Here is a 19,892-nt window from a genome sequence, read left to right on the forward strand (position 1 = left end):
GACAGCCATACTGATAACTTTTCAGAGGAAAAAGAACCCTGCTGATTTACAAATGAGGAAAACATTGAAGAAAACTGCCATCTGGAATAATTCATATTATAGATATTTCACACATGCAGAACAAAAATGAGATGAACCATTCTCCATGATAAATCTTACCTACTGAAAATGTAAAAAGTTGTGACTTATGTTTATTTTTCATTTAAGTAATGGTAAATGTTTTCCTAGCCATGGTGGGAAGGACTGCTGTGAGAGATGTATTCTGCTAAGAGTATAGTGGAGTTACACTGAGAAACACAAACAAAAGCATCATGTCCAGAAAAATACTTAGCCTTTCAGCACCTACTTTTTCATAAGCTCTGCAATTCTTTGGCATTCTTCCTTATCATAAAACCAAATCCCATAAATGGACACTGCAAAAAGCACATCAAACAAATTATGAGCACCTTCAAAACTACAAAATGGAAAGAAATTCCTTGCCAACTTGAAGAAAATACATACTTAGGGATAAATGAAACCAATCACTTAAAGTTTAAGCTTGAAAACCTAGTGTTGGAATTGTCTAAGCTCACAGAGAACTCTGAGTGGTCTTACGCATATGCAGATACACACGGTCCCCAATTAAGTGCACTGTCTCTAACAACATAGCACCTGAACGTAACAGGCATTTGGCAAATGCTTAAAGGAGTGAATACAGATTTCAATCTGTATTAGAAATCAGAATTTCTAAACTCCTGGCTTTGAAATGTCACTGTGTCCAGACTTCATTTGCACATTTTTACACATACTTCATCTTTATTGTGAAGTATCCAGAAACTTGATTCACAAAATTAGGCCTAGAAACCTCTCCCCGCCCTCTTCCTTCCACGAATATGTTCACCAAAAAAACTAGCTTTATTAGCCACAAGTTAGGACAGAGTATAGATAAAATTCAACAACAAGTCTCTGACTTCAAAATGCCCATATGGAAAATTTACAACTGTTGAAAGATGAGATGTGACCATGACTTAATCACTTAGTAATGAAAGAAAAATGTGGTATAATGTAGCTGCTATGGATTCACTTAACAATTTTCAAATAAACTGTATACCTTAGTATGTGCCTATCTACATCATTTTTATAGCAAAGGCTAAATAGTTCAAAATACTTATAAAGATCCAATTGAGGATCTGGTGGTATTAATCATATAAATAATGCATTAGCTACAGATATATTTTCAAAAGCTTCTTGAAAACAGCAGAAATATTGTGATAGGGCAAAGAAAACCAACAAAATATGTTATTTAAAGGAAAAACGTTTAAAAATTTAAACATTCAAAATATTTAATTATGTGAATATTATTTGGTCATTAAAACAGCTGTGGGGATCCCAGGGTGGCACAGCGGTTTGGCACCTGCCTTTGGCCCAGGGCGCGATCCTGGAGACCCGGGATCGAATCCCACATCGGGCTCCCGGTGCATGGAGCCTGCCTCTCCCTCTGCCTGTGTCTCTGCCTCTCTCTCTCTCTTTCTCTCTGTGACTATCATAAATAAATAAATAAATAAATAAATAAACAAAACAAAACAAAAACAGCTGTGATGCTTTGACAGCCCCCCCCCCCCAACCTGACCAATGGCTCAGTGTGGGATTTCTGCTTCTTGTCAGTAATGACTCAGATAACAAAAGCTTCAAGAAATGTCTTCTTAGTACTATTTTAAGGAGATATTTTTAAAAGGAACCCTACAAATTTGAATTACTGACTTGCCAAAAGGTGGCCATCGGGTTTTAAACTTTTTATGATTAGTGTGCCAGGAATCTTTATCTTACCAATCAACATGTGAAGAGGGGAAAAAAATGTAAAGAACCGTCTAGCATTTTCTTGAACAAGACCATTTTATTCTCTTAGAAATACATACAAATATCCCTCTTTAACACATTGATAATCTTTTGAAAAAAGAACATCTGATTTCTGAAGCCTATGTGCTAAGACAGCCTTAATATCAAAAAGAAGTTCTTTCATCTCAAAATCATTAAATGTGTATCTTAAAACTTTTCATTCAAGGTTGTTTGCAGACCATAGACACTAATGCCTACTTGGGTTGCCTACACATATTGCTACACACTAACCCACCTAGCCTTGTGTCCCTATAAGAAAAGTACATTGGATCACGGACACTCAAAGACAATAAATCTGAATACTTTTGTGTTATGATGGTTTTAATCTTAGTTATAAAACTAGCCGCCTACCCTACTTTTTGATTATAGTGATAACTTCCTTTCCTGGGAGACTGGGTTTTCCAAAAGCATCAAAAAAGAAAGGTGGTAACAGGGGAGAAAGACAGCATGACTAAGAAACCTCAGGTCCCGTGGCAGCAGGGAAGCCAGCCATTTGTGCCTCATCTGTAGGATATTAGAAATGTCCTGAGTGTCATTTTGTTTCTATGTTTGATGTTACATATTTGTGGCATTTGACATAAGGAATTAGGTTTTCCTAAGAGTGGAATGCCAAGGAAACTGTTGATACAAACAGAAAAGCAGTTTGACAACGTCATTATCATGAGATAACTGAAATGCAGATTTAGGCAGGAAAAATGCTATGAAAACATCTTTCCAACGTGAAAACCATGTTTGTAATACTATTTAAAACACTGGAGATTTCTTTAGGACCTAACCATTTATCTCTAAAACAACATGACTTCAAGATTAAAACGGCTCATTCTGAAATAGCACTTTCATCCCATTTAATATTCAGTTTGAACATAAAATGTAACCAGTCAGTGTAGAAAAAAAACAGATTTACCAACAGTCCTGGCACCAAGATAAAATGTCAAACTGGGCCTAAGTTTTTTCTCCTTAAAATAGTTTTGCGACTTGGGTTGCATTCCAGAGGGAAGGGGGCAGCAGGCCCATGAGCGTGCACATTCCAACCGAAGTTTTCTGCCTCTGAGGCCCAAGGCCTCCCAACCCCTGGACAAGCCTATCGCTCTCCTGCACAAGAGGGTATATCAAAGCAGCTCGTGGTGATATATGAAAACCAGAGATCATCACGCCTCAGGGAGGTGATGAGCTGACATGCTGACAGAAGCCATTTACCTCACGTCTCAATTCCAGTTTTCCTGTAGAGCCACTGGGGAAGAGGCCCATCTTTAGGTGGGCAGTGAGTATGGCAGATGAGGAAGGAAAAACTCGTTGAAAAGAACCCAAAAAGAAGGTGTGGTTTTTCAAATTCTAAATCTGAAAAAGTAATCACTGTGACCTAAAGTTGCAGCGAGGTGACATGCGGTTTAAGCCCGTGGAACGCTTAAAACGTTACTGTGGGAAGAATCTCTGGGCTTTAGGAAGTTACAAGGGGAGAAGCTCCCAAGGAAGAGATTTATTTCCTTAAAAAATCTGACCCGTGAGCACACATCTGGAAGTTGACCATGCTTCGAGCCTTTGGCCAGCCCTCTGTGCCTGCATACCAGCCGCTTTCCAGCCACTCTGCTGCTGAAGCAGAGGTGAAGTTTAAGGGCACTTTGGTGCATGAAGCTCAACTCAACTGCTTCTACATCCCTCCTGGAGGTAAGAAACCCAAAGTGGAGGAAAGAATAGGAAGAACATATTGAAATGTACTCCAAAATATTCTAATGATGTCTAGAATGTGTGACATAAGGTCTCATCCTTTTGGCAATCCTCTTCGTATTTAATGCAGGACTTTTCAACAGCACAGTTGTGAAGTTTTCCCGAAAATCACACTGTCCTGGTCTATCTCATGCTTTGGAAACTCTCACTCAGAAACAAAACCATTGTTTGGGGCAACAGGCAAGGTAATATTGCCTTTATGTATCTATTGCAGCATCAACCTTCCCTTTTCCTTTTAATTCTGTGTGGAAGATTGAGGAAAGCAAAATCTTGTATTAGATTTCATGTCTGAATATTGTTAGGTACACATAGGTGACAGAGCAAGCTGATGGTATCTGATAATGGTATTTTCTTCTTTTTTGATTTCTTCAGCAGAAAAATCTAAAGTTGATAAAATGTTAAGAGGCTAATTAAGAGGTCATCAGAGGCAGTCTCAAAATGTCCTTAGATACACATTCATTTAGAACTCTTAGATTCTGGGCAGCCCCGGTGGCGCAGCAGTTTAGCGCCGCCCGTAGCCCAGGGTGTGATCCTGGAGACCCTGGATCGAGTCTCTCTGTGTCTCTATGAATAAATAAATAAAATCTTAAAAAAAAAAAAAAAAAAAAAAAGAACTCTTGGATTCTTTTTTTTCTTTTTAAGATTTAAATTTATTAAAAAAAAAAGATTTAAATTTATTTATTAATGAGAGACAGAAGGAGAGTGGCAGAGACACAGGCAGAGGGAGAAGCAGGCTCCATGCAGGGAGCCCGATGTGGGACTTGATCCCAGGACCCCAGGATCATGCCCTGAGCCGAAGGCAGTTGCTAAACTGCTAAGCCACCCAGGCATCCCAAACTCTTGCATTGTTATTAGCATGGAGTGTTAGTTCATTCTGGATGTTCTGTGGGGATTTACCTCATCTAGTTTATGTTCCTAACAAATATTTCTATATAATCTGTTCTTTTAAGACATTTATCATTTGTTCCATATTCTACCCCAAATATCTTTCAGCTCCAAATCATGAATGGTAGCTTGCAATTTTTTACCAAGGACTCAGACTAATATTTGTGCAACTTTAAAATATAAAGGCATATTTCCATACAGTTAAGAAATAGATAATACATAACCACATGTAAAATTTAGACAGGCAAGAGAAGGATATCTGATAGGGTAATACTCTCCTCTCTCTCTCTCTCCCTTTAGCAGTAATTTCACTCAAAAGCACAGGGATATATATTTCTTAGTTGGAATGCAGCAAAGAAGGCATTTAAATTCTTTTTTTCACTAGGAAAACTATGGATTTGGGGTAGTGTGAATTACACAAATCTCTTCTGCGTGCTGAAGGATAAACCAAAATTTTAAAATTCTTTCAAACCCCATTCCTTTCATCAAGTCTTTCCCAAATGAGTGGGATAATAAGCCCAATGTAAGAGCCAAGAGCATCTAATCATACATTTGATGTAAGCATTTGTTTTAGAGACTTCACTCAAATATCATTTTTCTTGATTTATGGTACCATTTCTCTGGTTCAAGTTTCTATAATATTGACACTGATGATGACTGGTTGCTGGTATTTGGTAGTAAGCACACACACACAGCTGTTACCCCCTGAAAGATCGCAAGGTAGCAAGGAAATTAGAAAGTTAGAACTGTGAAGTTTTAGAGCTGGAAGGCAGCTGAGAAGTGTGCAGTTCAATAGCCTATTTCACTAGCGAGGAATGTGTGGTCTCACAAGGTGAAATGACTCAGCTAAAGACGTTTTGACTGGTTCCATCTGTTTGCTCTGAAATATGCTCTTCCTCTAGCCTTACAAATGAAATACGTAAGACTGAAACAAGTTTTATGTTTGAGTTGTAGGCTTGATTATAAGAGATGGGAATGAGCCTTCTCTAAAACCAAGGTTCATATGGACTCTCAATAGGAAAAGAGGCAAAAGGGAAGGGTGGGAGGTGATGAGTATGGAAGGAAGGAAAGAAAGAGGAATCCGAGATTTCTAGTATTGGCCATTCTTTTACGGTGGCGAGTACGAGGACAGCAATCACTCTGCCCATGTACTGGCAGCCACAGATGGAAAACACAAACTATGTTTGGCAGCTCTATGTCGATTCTATACTTCTACCCCATTTGGAAGGCTTTGTACTAAAAATGTTTTTCTTCATCATGTTTAATGCCTTTAAAGTAATGTTCTTTCATTCACCTTCTGCCTTAGCTCTACTGACCAAACACGGACACAATCTTGTAAAACAAAATCTTCACTGGCCACAGAGTCTACATAGCACTGTTATCTTTGGCCCTTGGTCTGGTTCTTTTCATATGACATAGTTTTACTGCACCTCACAAATCAGTGATCCTATGATCTCAAAACATCGGAAGGTTCACGGTAGATGAGAAGCAGTCTCTATTTTATGGGTGGCTAATCCTCATGAACATTTTTGGGAGAAACAGCAGAAAATCTAAATAAATAGTGTGGAGTATAACAACTTTCTTTCTAAATAAGTTAACTTCATTAGAAAGTTAATGCCATAAACAACAACCACAAAAACAATCTCTCAACTAAAGCATTATATAATTTGGACTAAATTAATATGTATCTCCAACTACAAACCAGCACTTATTATTTTGAGAGAAAAGGATGGGGACACCTGGGTGGCTCAGCGGTTGAGTGTCTGAACTTTGGCTCAGGGCATGATCCCGGAGTCCTGGGATCGAGTCCCACACCAGGCTTCCCTGCATGGAGCCTGCTTCTCCCTCTGCCTATGTCTCTGCCTCTCTCTCTCGGTGTCTCTCATGAATAAATAAATAAAATCGTAAAAAAAAAAAAAAAAAAAAAAAAGCAAAGGATGGATTTATCTTTTAAAAAGTTTTTATTTATAGCAAATGCATGTTATGTTGTTAGACCTTCCTAATCTCCACAGAGGTCATTATCCTCCCCAAATGAGACTCTTGAGGTCTGCTACTTGTCTCAAGTTCATGAAAGGCCAGATGGAATCTCTGCCATGATACACTAATTTCCTAATTTTATTTATTTTAAGGGAAAGTTCCTTTAATCTAAGAGATTTAACAGAGTATAAATAGCCTTTTTAAAAAGGAAGCAAAAAGAGTCATCAGTAATAATAAATAGGAACAACTTATTCTGTTTTCTGTCATTTAAATTTATATTTTCTTTTTGTTCATAATCCTGCTGATTAATTTCAAAATCTCCTAGACTAGAAATAACAAACAAGTGTTCCCCAAAGTGTCCTTTCCTCCTCTCTGAGCTAATAGTCCTCCTGAAGACTCAGGTTTTCCCATTCCTCTAGGGATAAATGGTCTCAATTTTTCTGTTCCTCTTTTAGGTTTCTGTATATCCCTGGACAATAAATAAAGAAGTAAATAAATAAATAAAGCAAGCGCATGTCCTAATTAAGTATTTATAAAACTGTTTCCTCCACTAGACTATGAGCTCCAGTATAATGACTAGCACGTGGTAGACGTTCAACAAATATTTGCTGAGTTGAACTGAAATTAGACATCAAGATCTTAGACTATCAATACTCCTTGTAATGTTAATATTAATAGTTATCCCATTCTGGACTAATTACACATCCCAGACTAGATGTCCTAGATCCTCTGTATTCAATGATCACAACCTCTCCCAGGGATTACAGCATGAGGATTCTCCTTACATTGCTCCTTTATTTCTCCTTCTAACTGGAGTTTATTTAGCTCTAAACATTTGATAACCTTAGGTATTAGTAATGTTGATGGGATTTTGTCATTAGGGGGATGAGCTCCCTAAGATTGTGTATTTCTATTGATCCAGCACTATGCAGGCACTAATGTATTCATTTTATGTGTATTTATTATTACAACAATTCTACCATGTATCAGTCTTCCTGACTGAATATCTGTCAGGCCCTGGCAACTAAGAGCTCAAAGAATATATTCAATCTGCAAAATCACATCCATTTATCTTCAGAATATAATAGTACTTCGATCTAGTAGAAAAAAAGAATTCAAGTTCCAGTCATGTCTAATCATACTAATTTGCAATTACATATACAAGTACCTAAATTATCTTAAAAACATAAGATTTATATGCAACGTCAATTATTCCGGCAACAGACTGAAAATGTACTATCTTAAGTAAATCTCAATGTAGTAAAATAAGTCTTATCTCACACAACTGTAGTTTGCAAAAAATATATGTTTAACCTAAACATAAAAGAGTATCTCTACAGATCAACACTTGTTCCAATGAAAAGCAACTTCCTCATATTTGAATCAGATTATTTAGCCAAGTGCTTTTTTTAAAAAAAATCTTATTTATTTATTCATGAGAGACACAGGCAGAGGGAGAAGCAGACTCCATGCAGGGAGCCTGATGTGGAACTCGATCCCAGGACCCTGGGTCATGACCTATGCCAAAGGCAGATGCTCAACCACTCAGCCACCCAGGTGCCCCTTAACCAAGTGTTTAATAATTATAAGAACAGCTTTGCTGAAAATACCCTAATTATAAAGTATACAATCAATGAAAAATTTCTAAGTGCCCTACCAAAAGGAGCTGAATACTTCTGCTCAACTGATGGAAAATGAGCCAAAGCTTCTGTACTTTTTCCAATTTGACCTTAATCTAGAATTATGGATATAGGAGATACTACTTTCCCCAAAGCCTTTTATGTTATAAACAGCTGAATCATGTTTTGGTCCCACTTAAGTTAAATGAGAGCTCCAAGGCCGTATATAGGATAATTCTAACACAAATTCTTAGTTAAAATTGCTTTCTTTCTCCAAAATCCAGAAGAATATGAAAAATTGCAATTTTTCCTTCTGTAGGTTAAGAAGTAAATTAAACCAATAGTTTCAAATTGATCATCTGAAACTATTTTCTAAATGATTTTTGGACAAAAATAAGTAATATAAAAGATAGACTCTAAAAGGACAGATATGAACACTGAATGTAGCCATAATGAGCACTTACTATCTGTAAAGCATTGTGTTAGCATAGAGAAACTGAAAGATACTTCACACAGTAAGCATTTCAGAAAGTATTTTGGCATCCAGTTTTTCCTCTGCCAAGATTTAGACTTCGATCATGCCAAACTCTTAGAAACAAAATATAAAATACAGTCTATCTCTGAGCCACAAATGTAGTTATATGAATCCAAATAGCATGACTATGCAGGTGTTTCTTTGGTAAAAGCGGAGAATCCTAAAAAAGTGTTTATGGTTTAGGATAAAATAAAAGTAACTTCACTTTAATTTCTCTCTCACATAGTATCTGTGTATCACCTTTGCCACATGGATTCTTCATCTAAGCATGCCAGATTGCTAAGTCAAATAAGTTTAGAAATGCATATACAGCTTCCCATTAAATTTATGTGATGGCTCTGTATCTAGGAGTCCCCTGATAATAAATGATGAAAGTCTGGAGGCTGTGTAAATTGGGTGGTCAGGGTGAAGAGAAGCATTGTTTACCCACCTTGTGTGTTTCAAGGAGCTACCAGTATCACAACTCAACACAGTAAAAAACAAAAACATGAAACCCAGACGTACCTCATGGCTCACAAGTGAAAATTTGCATTACATGAGGCTTTTCAGAGCCTTCTTTAATTGATAGGATGCCAGTTAGATTAACAACCTCCTTTAGAGTTTAGATCTTTTCTTTTCAGCTTGAACTGAGCATTGACAGAACAAAAGAGTAATTCTGGGTTAAGGTCAGAGTGACAAGTTTCATCACTCAAGTCACAGGAGATGTATAACCTTTAATCATACATTAAAACACATTAGCTTTAGGAGCACTGGTGCATAATAAATGGAACAATTTTTCAGTTAGAATGGCAAAGGAGACTTACAGACACTGGGCAAGATTCAGCGACCACATTTCAATTTTTAAATTTTGGTGGTCTTTCTTTCTTACTAAGCACAGACTTCTAGCTGGTAGAAAGAATCCTTGGTTATCTAGTGCAACCAATGATGCTCTCATGTACAATAGAAGAGCAAGGCTGTATACTTTACCTATTCTAACTGCATATGAGATGTCAAATTCCTTGTCCCCCATTCCATACTTCCCAGGATCTGAATGAGTTTGCTTTAAGGATCTTATATTGCTGGACAGATCCTTAACAGAACATTCTCTTCTTACTCCTGCAAATACTAACATTCTGCCTAGCAAGAATGTCAAGTATTTTAGCCATACAGTTATTTTAAAGATGTTTCTTGACTCTAAAGGGCTTCAGGAATTCAATAAAATCCCTAAAGTTGTATTCATGCGAAATGATATGTATATATGCAAACAGACATTTTTGGAGCTAGGGAGTACAAAACAATGCCTGGCACATAGCAGGCAATTAAAAAATACTGTGGGGTCAGGCAGGAAAGAAATTCATCGGATTCTCAAAGGGATCTGTGACCCAAAGAAGGTTAAGAACTATTATTTGAGGATCAATACACCACTAAGTACCTTAGAATGGAAAAATAAACTCTCAATTACCTGTAGGCAGATAAGACTTTCATTTTCTTAGTAATAAGTTTACACAGAGTTCACTTTTAACCTTTCAAATTGCTTTTGTAATAATTGCCTGAACTGATTCCAAGGTTAAGAAGTCTTGAGATCTTAAAATTTGTTAAGTAGTTAGACCTTTTATTCCTCCATGTGACCTGAAGTCTAAGAGAGGGCTTAAAAAGGAGACTTCACATCCTCAGCCACAACAAGGGGGAACCACATAATTCAGCTTCTGTTATTGCTCTGTGTTATTAGCTTGAGAGGTGGGATTTTCTTTCTTTTTTTTTTCTAAGTAGGCTCCATGCCCTGTGTGGCACCCAACCTGGGGCTTGAATGCTTAGGTCAAGATCTAAGCTGAGATCAAGAGCTGGACACTGAACCTAGTGAGCCACCCAGGCACCCTGAGAGGTGGGACTTTCAATCTCTACCATGAAATGGCCAACAGGAAGGAATTTCAAAATGCTGACCTTGGGGCACCTGGGTGGCTCGGTGGTTGAGCATCTGCCTTTGGCTCAGGTCATGATCCTGGGGTCCTAGGATAGAGTTCCACATCTCCCTGTGGGGAGTGTGCTTCTTCCTCGGCCTATGTCTCTGCCTGTCTCTCTGTATCTCTCATGAATAAATAAATAAAATATTTAAAAGCAAGCAAGCAAGCAGAGCTATTTTTCGGCTCTTTCTCAATCACCTCAAGCATAATGTCTTCAAAGCTGGACAAAAATATCAGACATATGTCCATATAGGACAATTCTGGAATTAATACAAATGGTTTGGGAATTACGTTAAGTACACCATATGTGTCTATTTCTTATCTAGCTCTGTTCATTTTCAGTGTTTATTTGGTACCATAGAACCAAATACGAAGATGCAGTCTCTGCCCTCTGCAATTTATTGCTCATGCCATTACTTTCTCAATAGCCTAGATAATCAATAATCAACTAATTAATGGCAGTATAGTGAAAGTGAAAACATTTCACAAAATGCATTCCAAGCATAATGAGCAATATTGTTTCCAAATTATGACCTACCTTTGTTTGCAAATTTGGTTTTCTTATTACAATTATTTATTATGTCTCTGCCCAGCTACATTTCAACTGGAGCTTTGGAAAAAATTAAAGCTTACACCTCATAATATGCTTTCTAATAGCCATCAAGAAAAATCTTATTAATCACTTACCATATATTGATTGTTTACTATACATTTTGTTCTAGAAGAAGGGCTGCAGAAGAAATACCAGGGCTTTTCTCCGTCAGAAAATTGACTTAAAAAAAAATGACCCTTAAAAGGGAAGTTAATTCCTTCCACTCAGGAAAAAAGATGAAGTTGTACAGGTTTTCACATATTTAGCAAAAAGAAACCTTTTTTCTTTGGCCATGTGGAGAAAATAGATGACCCAAAGCCAGAGGAAAGGAGGCACAGCATTCCCAACAATCTGGAAACTAGAAACTCAAGTTAACCTATTTTCATCACTTCAAATTACTTAAAACTTTCAGTTGAGGTCAAATTACATGAAAGGTTTTGGTATAATTTTGTTTAAAATCCTGAAGATGTGTTTTTTTTTTTTTTTTGAAGACGTGTTTTAGGATAAAGACAGTTCTACTACCAGATTGAGGAAGCCAAAGATACAAACTTGAGAAGAGTTACTGTAGCACTCTAATCAACTTAGAAGAAGAGATCTAGATGAGATGAAATGCTGGTTAATAAAATGCCAGGACAGAACAGAAAAACAACCAATGATATTTAAGTACTCGTTTATTTAAGGTCTCCTTTGATAAGGGTAAATTATTTCTACTTTTAAAAACTGAACAATACTTTATATATGATAAAAGGCACAGAGCTTGAAGTGTTTTGTTTGATGAATTTTGGCAATAGTACACTCTCAGGTAATCAACTACCCAAACAAGATCTAAAGCACTGTCATCACTCCTTTTCAGGCAACAACTATAGCACTTCTACCACCAACCCGGCAGACACAATTGTTTTCTGACTTCTACCACCATAGATTGGTTTTGCTTGTTCTTAGACTTCATATAAATGGGATCATACAATATATACTCTTTTATAGAGGGCTTCTTTTGCTCGTGATGTTTTTAAAATTCATTCATGTTGTTGAACCAATTGGTAGCTCATTTGTTTTTATTGCTAAGCAGTAGGGATACATGGATATACCAATTTGTCCATTCACTTATTGATGAATAGACATCTGTGTTATTTCCAAGGTTTTTTGGGAGGCTTTATTGGCTATTATAAATAAAAATGCTATGAACATTTGAGTAAAAGTTTTTATGTGGACATGTGGTTTCATTTCCTTTAAGTAAATATCTATGAGTGCGACCTGTTGAATCCTATGATAATTATGCTTATGTTTATAAGAAATTGCCAAACCATTCTCCACTGGTTGACCATATTACCCTCCCAAAATCAATGTATGACAGTTTCAGTTGTTAAACACTCACATTAACACTTGGATAATGTCAGTTTTTAAAATTTTGGCTACTCTACTAAGTAATGTAGTATCCTTGTGCTAGTTTTAATTTGCATATCTATCCAATGTGCAATAACATATGAAAAGTGCTCAACACAATTAGTTATGGCAAAATGCAGATTAAAGCCACAATGAGATATCGCTTCAGAATTCCTAGAATAGTTCAAGTTGAAAGGAACAATATTAAGTGTTGACAAGGATACGAAGCAATTGGAACTCTTATACATTATTGGAAAGAGAACAAATAGGCACATAACTTTAGAAAAGTGTTCAGCAGTATCTATCAAAGCTAAACAAATCTTTATATGAAGTGGTTGTTAAAAACTCAAAACAAGTAAGTGCATATATCTACCTAAAAACCATGGGCCAGTGCTCACTTTGGCAGCACATATACTAAAACCATGGGCCAGAATGCTCATAGCAACTTTATTCACAATAGTTCACAACTAGAAATAATTCAGATATCCATCAACAGGAGAATAAGTTAAAGGACTGCACTATTCTCATGCTACAGAATACTACACAGCAATAAGGAGGAATAAGCTATTGCTACACACAGTAACTTAGAAGTTCCTGATGATTATTGTTGAGCATCTCTTTCTTGGCTATTTATATACCTTCTTTTTGTAAAGTGTCTGTAAATATTTTGCCATTTTTTAAAAAAAGATTTATTTGAGAGAGAGAGAGAGAGAGAGAGAGAGAGAAACAGAGTCATTGAGCACTGAGCCAATGCAGAGGCCCAGTCTCATGACCCTGAGATCATGACCTGAGCTGAAATCAAGAGTTGGATGCTTAACCACCTGAGCCAGCCAGCACCCCAAATATTTTGCCAATTTTTAAACTGCGTTTTGTCTATTATTAAGTTTTAAGAGTTATTTATATATTCTAGATATAAGTACTTTGTCAGATATATGCAATGTGAATATTTTTTCCCAGTCTGTGGCTTGCCTTTTCATTTTCTAAAAGGTATCTTTAGAATAGAAGTTTTTGATTTGATGAAATTTTTCCTTTTGATGGGGTACAACTTATTTTGTCTTTTATGGTTAATGCTTACAAGATTCAATTTAAATCTAGTGTTTGGTAATACTATTTTTGATAAAGTGTTATAGATTTGGTTGCTTCTACAAACATGGAAAAAAGGATTTATTTAACTCTCAGATAAAATATCTATACATAAACCTTACTGTTTAAGCCATATTATTGTCGTTTGACAGGGCCACTGGAAAATAGGAACATGACCCGTTTTCATGTATCGTAATTAAAATACCAACTTTGGTGTAGTGAATAAACTTAAATATCAAATCAGAATGTCTCAATAAAAGTAAAACAATTTGTTTTTTTTTTAAAGTAAAACAATTTGAAGGAAACATCCTATAAAATGATGTTTTTTAAAACTTAAAAGTTTCATAAAGGACTTTCACATTATATTAACTCTCCCACATTATAGATCTCTTACTAGAGTTATTAAATTTCTCAAGATGAGGATATACTAATTCTCACAACTTGCAATAATTTCTAGGAACTTTTAGGTAAATATGACTACTATCTGTATAAAAGCAACCTTGAGGAACAGAGGAATTCCTATGTAAGCTGCTGAAATTGTTTGGTATTTTGAGATTCTATCCAGGAATCACCCAGAGCTTTAAGTTATTTTTACTGTCTGTTGGATAATGCCCCAAAAGATAAAAGATTGAAGAAATAGTGTGCAATTGTTCGTTAAACTTTATAGGTTGCCTTGAATAAAGAAATCTAATAAAAACAGTTCAGTATTCATTGCAGATATTTAATGGTACACACTTTATGCAAGGAATTGAGTGCTGCAGGGGAGTACGATACCTTGCCTCGTAGGAGCATGCGCACTCTAATAGAGAAACTAAGACAGATATATGGTAAAATATAAGTACTAGTAAGTGCTTGTTGTATATTCCCAGCTCAGCCTTTAGAGTATTTCAAACATTTATATGTCTGTCCTGTGTGCTAAGATAGTAAACTCTAAGAGGGAAGGAATGTGTCTTATTCATTATTGAACTCTTGAAACCTAGCACAGAACCCTATCAACAGACAAGTGCTCAATAAACACTCCCCAAAGTCAACATAAGACAGTACATGTTGCAGCAAGAAATTACAACTAGATAGAGGAATTACAAAAGCATTAGGGAGAAGTCCACTTTCAGCTGGGTTTTGAAATATGAGAATTTATATGGTAGAGATTAGTCAGGGTTAGGGAGAGAATTCAAGGAGGAAAAATAAGAAGCATGTTCAAAAGCATGGAGATAAGAAATTAAAGAGTATTCTGGGAAAGCATATAGTTGTTTGGTTAAAACAGAAGACAAGTGCGTGAAAGTAATGGTGGACTTGGCCAGACAGGTAAACTGGGACCTGACTATAGCAGGCTTTAGACACCTGATGAAAATGTTTACTTGGTAGGCATTTAATAATTTTTTTAAATTTATTTAAGATAGTCACAGAGAGAGGGAGAGAGAGAGAGAGAGGCAGAGACACAGGCAGAGGGAGAAGCAGGCTCCATGCACCGGGAGCCCGACATGGGACTTGATCCCAGGTCTCCAGGATCGCGCCCTGGGCCAAAGGCAGGCACCAAACCTCTGCGCCACCCAGGGATCCCGGCATTTAAGATTTGAGTAGGAAAATCACTTGATCAGAATTATGCTTTAGGAAGATAAATCTAATAGTGGTTTTGGATGGAGGGGATAAGCCAGTTGCAAACTATAAGATTAATGCTATATCGTCCTTTTTATATGTTCCTGGGCTCAGTTTGCTAGTATTGCTGTATGTGTGTGGTAACAAATAACATGAAACTTACTATTTAACCACATTTAAGTGTACAGTTCAGTGCATTAAGTACATCCATGATGTTGTGCAACCATTAGTCCCACCTAGCCCCAGAACTTTTTTATCATCTCAAACTAAACCTCTGAACACATTAAACACTAACTCTCCATTCTCTCCTCTCTCCAGCCCCTAGTAACCACTATTCTGCTTTCTGTCACTATGAATTCAACTATTCTAGGTACTTCATGCAAGTGGAATCATACAGTATTTGTCCTTTTGTGTCTGGTTTATTTCACTTGGCATAAAGTCTTAAAGGTTCACCCATGTTATAGCATGTATCAGGATTTCATTCGTTTTAAAGGTGTAATAATATTCCAGTGTATGTATATACCACATATTGTTTATCCATTCATCCACCACTGGACATTTGGGTTGTTTCCACATTTTGGTTACTGTGAACACTGTTGCTATCAACATTATTTTGCCTATGTTTTTGTTGATGACTTTTATATCTATGTTTATGTGGAATATTGGTCTATAATTTTCTTTTCTGGTAATGTCTTTGTTTTGTTTTGGTATCAGGATAATGGTGCTCACAAAGTAAGTTGGGAAGTACTCCTTCTTCTGTTTTCTGGAAAAGATTGTAAAATTAGTGTAAAATTAGTATTATTTCTTTTTTTGAATGTTTGGTAGTATTTACCAATGAATCCATTTGGACCTGAAGTTTTCTTTGTTAGGTTTTAAACTTCTACAACAAAGTCAACTTATTTAATAGATATGTGATTATTTGGGTTATTTACTTCTTGAGTACATTTTGGTGATTTGTGTTTTTCTAAGAATTAGTCTGTTCCACTAAGTTGTCAAATTGACGGACATGGAGTAGACCACAGTATCTTTAATTCTGTAAAGACTCACTCTTTCACTCTTGATACTGCTCATTTGTGTCTTCTCCTTGCCACCACCCCACCTCCTCCGCCCCTGATCAGTCTGGCTGGGGTTTTATCAGTTTTATTGACTCTTTTCAAAGAATCAGCTTTTCGTTTCATTGATTTTTTCTATTGTTTTTGTTTCATTGATTTCTGTGCTTATTTTTATTTTTTCCTTCTGCTTGCTTTGAGTTTTGCTTCTCTCTTAAAAATTCTTAAAGTGAAAGCATGAATTATTCATTTGAAAGCTTTCTTCTTTTTTAACATAAGTATTTGATGCCATAAATCTCCCACTAAGCCTACCTCAGATGTCTGACATATATTTGCATTTTTATTCAGTTCATATATTTTCTAATTTGTCTCCCTTTTTGACACACGAGTTATTTAGAAAAGTGTTGTTCAATTTCCAATCATTTGGGGATGTTCCACATAACTTTCTGTTACTGATTTCTAAGTTCAAATGCTTTGTGGTCAGAGAGTATCCTTTGTATGATTTCAATTTCTTCAAGAATTTTAAGGTTTGCTTTATGACACATGAAGTTTATCTTGGGGAATGTTCCATGTGCACTTGAGAAGAATGCGTATTCTGCTCATGTCAGATGGAATGTTATACAAATGTCAATTAAATCAAGTAAGTTGATGTTGTTCAGGTTTCTATAGCCTTGCTGTTTTCTGTCCATTCGTTCTACCAATTATAGAAAGTAGAGTACAGAAGTCTCCAAGTATAATTGTGGATTTATTTCTTCTTTTATTCCTATTCCTTTTTGCTTCACACTTTTTGGAAGCTCTGTTATTCAGAGCATAATAACGATTGTTATGTATTTTGGATAAACTGATCCGTTTATCATTACGTCATGTCTCTCTTTATTGCTGGTCTTCGTTCTAATGTTTGTCTTGATATTAATAGTCACTCCAGCTTTCTTTTAATTAGTATTTGCATGGTATATGCATTTCTCCATTCTTTTACCTCTAACTTATCTGTATCATGACATTTAAAGTGGATTTTTAAATAAACAGTATATTGTTGGGTCATGATTTTTTTTTATCCAATCTGACAATCTCTGTCTTTTAAGTGGTATGTTTAGGCCATTTACATTTAATGTACCTAATATGGTTAGATTTAGATCTACTGTTTTGTTTGTCTTTCTTATGTTTGGCTCTGCTGTTAACTCATTTCTTGCCTAATTATGTACTATTTGAAATGTTTTTAGTATTCTATTTTATCTATTGGTATCTAGATTTCTCTGTATTTTTTTTTTTTTTTAGTGGTTGCTTTAGGAATCACAATATAGATACCTAACTTCACACTCATTACAGTTTTCATTTTACTACTTCAAGTAAATGTAAATGCTTTATAATTATATAGGTCCCCCTACTCTCCCTCTTTATAGTATAGTTGTCATAGATATCACATCTACATATATTAACCCCCCCCTCCTGACAACACTACAACTTTCATTTTCAATAATCCTGTGCATTAAAGATCTTGAAAGGAGGAAAATTAATACATATATGTACATAAAATAGTATATATATAAAAAATATATATACACACTAAGAGTATATTAGTAACTAGTATAGCATAATTATATTAGTAACTAGTATAGCGTATTATATAGTATATTATAAATATATACTATTAGTGTGTATGTGTGCATATATGTATATATATGTATATATGTACATATATACATTATACTAATTCAAATCATGTAATCAAGTCTGACATCAACAGAGCAGAGATATATAATATTCTGTAGGGAGACAAAGTTAATAAGCAACATAAATATGTTGCTCTTTTTAAGGCACCCTCCAGTTCCAACTTCCCCTTTGGCATAATTTCCCTTCAGTCTGAAGAACTTTTAGCATTTATTTTTAGAGCAGATCAGCTGACAATTCTTTTAAAATTTTCTATTATCTGAGGATGCCTAATTTCACCTTAATTCTCAAGGAATATTTTCATTGGAGATAGAATTCTAAGTTGACAGTTCTTTTAATATCAGCACTTTGAAATATTGCCTCACTGTCAATATGGGCTTTAGGTTTCTGAAGAGAAATCTGTAGTCATTCAAAACATTTTTCCTCCATATGTATCATTTTCCACTGGTTGCTTTCATGATTTTTTTTTTTTAAATCAGTTTTTCAGCAGTTTCATTATGATGTTTAAGAGGCATGGTTTTCTTTGGGTTATCCTGTTTGGGGTTTGTGAGTTTCTTGACTGCATATATTCGTGTCTCACTAAGACTGGAAAAATTTCAGTCATTATTTCTTAAAAAAAAAAAATTCTAAACAAGTCTTTTTCTCCTTTTATTGTACTCCAATGACACAAATTCAGATTTGATATTGTTCTACAGGTTGCTGTATTTGTTTGTTCTGTTTTGATCTGTTTCCTCTATATTCTTCAGGGTGGATAATTTCTACTGATCTCTCGGAGTTTGCTGACTCTTTGTTCCTCTGTCATCTGTATTCTGCCATTAAGGTCATCCAGTGAATACTGGATTATTTAGTTCCAAATTATTCATTTGGTTCTTTTCACGCCTATTTCTCTGCAGAGAATTTCTCTTTACATTCATTTTTTTAAAGATCTATTTATTTATTTATGATAGACAGAGAGAGAGGCAGAGACACAGGAGGAATGAGAAGCAGGCTCCATGCCAGGAGCCCGACGCGGGACTTGATCCCGGGACTCCAAGATCGCACCCTGGGCCAAAGGCAGGCGCCTAACCGCTGAGCCACCCAGGGATCCCCCTTCTCTTTACATTCATTTTAAGAGTATCCAGTTTTACTTCATGGAACATAGTTATAACAACTGTCTTAAAGCCACTGTCTTATAATTCCAAAATCTAGATCATCTCAGGGTAGCCATCTATTAATTGGCTTTCCCCCTGAGAGCTGATCAGATTTTCCTGCTTCTTTATATGATAAAAAATTTTGGATTATACCAAATATCCAACATTTTGGCTGTGTTGTGAGACTCCAAGCACTCTTAAAACCACCCCCAGAGAATGTTTATTTTGTTTGAGAAGGTATCCAACTCATTTAGGTTTAGATAGAAAGTTCTCTCTTGCCTTTTGTGGGAAATGGTTCCCATGTCAGTTCCATTTCAAAATTGTGCTTGCCTTACATATATACCACTTAGGACGGTGGTTTATATTGTAGGTGAGTTATCAAAGCCTTTGCTATATTTGTCTTTGTTACATGTATGTGAATCTCACAGGTAAGACCAGGACTTGTGTCAGTTCATAATCAGAATTAGGAGCTCTTATTCAGCTTTCTCCTCTAGAATCTCCCCAACTCTCCAGCTCTCAGACCCTTTTTCCTAGACCTCTGGCTATAGCCAGGATGTCTCTGAGTTTTAGCTTATTGCAGCCAGGCAGTCTGCATAGTTTGGGCTGCTCACAGAGTGAAGCAAAAGAAAGAGATTAAAATGTATAATAGGAATTACCACCACCATCCCTCCCCTAACCCCCGCTAAGTCTTTAGACCACAGGGGCCCTGGTTTCCAGTTACTGTGGCAGAGATAGGCAGTTTCTTGGGATCTCTAGGTGACTGTGCCACCATCATCACTGCCCCAGTGGCAGTTCAGCTTTGCACTGCAACTGGCTTCAGGGTAGGGCTAGGAGA

The 19,892-nt window shown here is 36.1% G+C and overlaps 2 protein-coding genes across 25 annotated transcripts in view; one reads left to right on the plus strand and one right to left on the minus strand.

Annotated features, from left to right (window-relative positions):
• DCP1B (decapping mRNA 1B) overlaps positions 1–19,892 on the minus strand; it is a 53,903-nt gene that overhangs the window by 16,783 nt on the left and 17,228 nt on the right. For all 4 annotated transcript variants that reach the window (XM_072799615.1, XM_072799616.1, XM_072799617.1 and 1 more), the window contains one exon: positions 347–413. In XM_072799615.1, coding sequence (XP_072655716.1) covers positions 347–413 — 67 coding nt within the window. The remainder of the gene's footprint in view (positions 1–346; positions 414–19,892) is intronic.
• Positions 2,995–19,892, plus strand: part of CACNA1C (calcium voltage-gated channel subunit alpha1 C) — a 746,185-nt gene continuing 729,287 nt past the window's right edge. For 6 of the 21 annotated variants that reach the window (XM_072799587.1, XM_072799593.1, XM_072799589.1 and 3 more), the window contains exon 1: positions 3,001–3,540. In XM_072799587.1, coding sequence (XP_072655688.1) covers positions 3,402–3,540 — 139 coding nt within the window. In that variant the 5' untranslated portion in view covers positions 3,001–3,401. Of the gene's footprint in view, positions 3,541–19,892 lie in introns of all 21 variants that reach the window. The other 15 variants (XM_072799577.1, XM_072799584.1, XM_072799582.1 and 12 more) reach the window with 6 other exon arrangements.

This window comes from Canis lupus, chromosome 25 (genome assembly GCF_048164855.1).
Source record: "Canis lupus baileyi chromosome 25, mCanLup2.hap1, whole genome shotgun sequence".
NCBI classification, from domain to species: domain Eukaryota; kingdom Metazoa; phylum Chordata; class Mammalia; order Carnivora; family Canidae; genus Canis; species Canis lupus.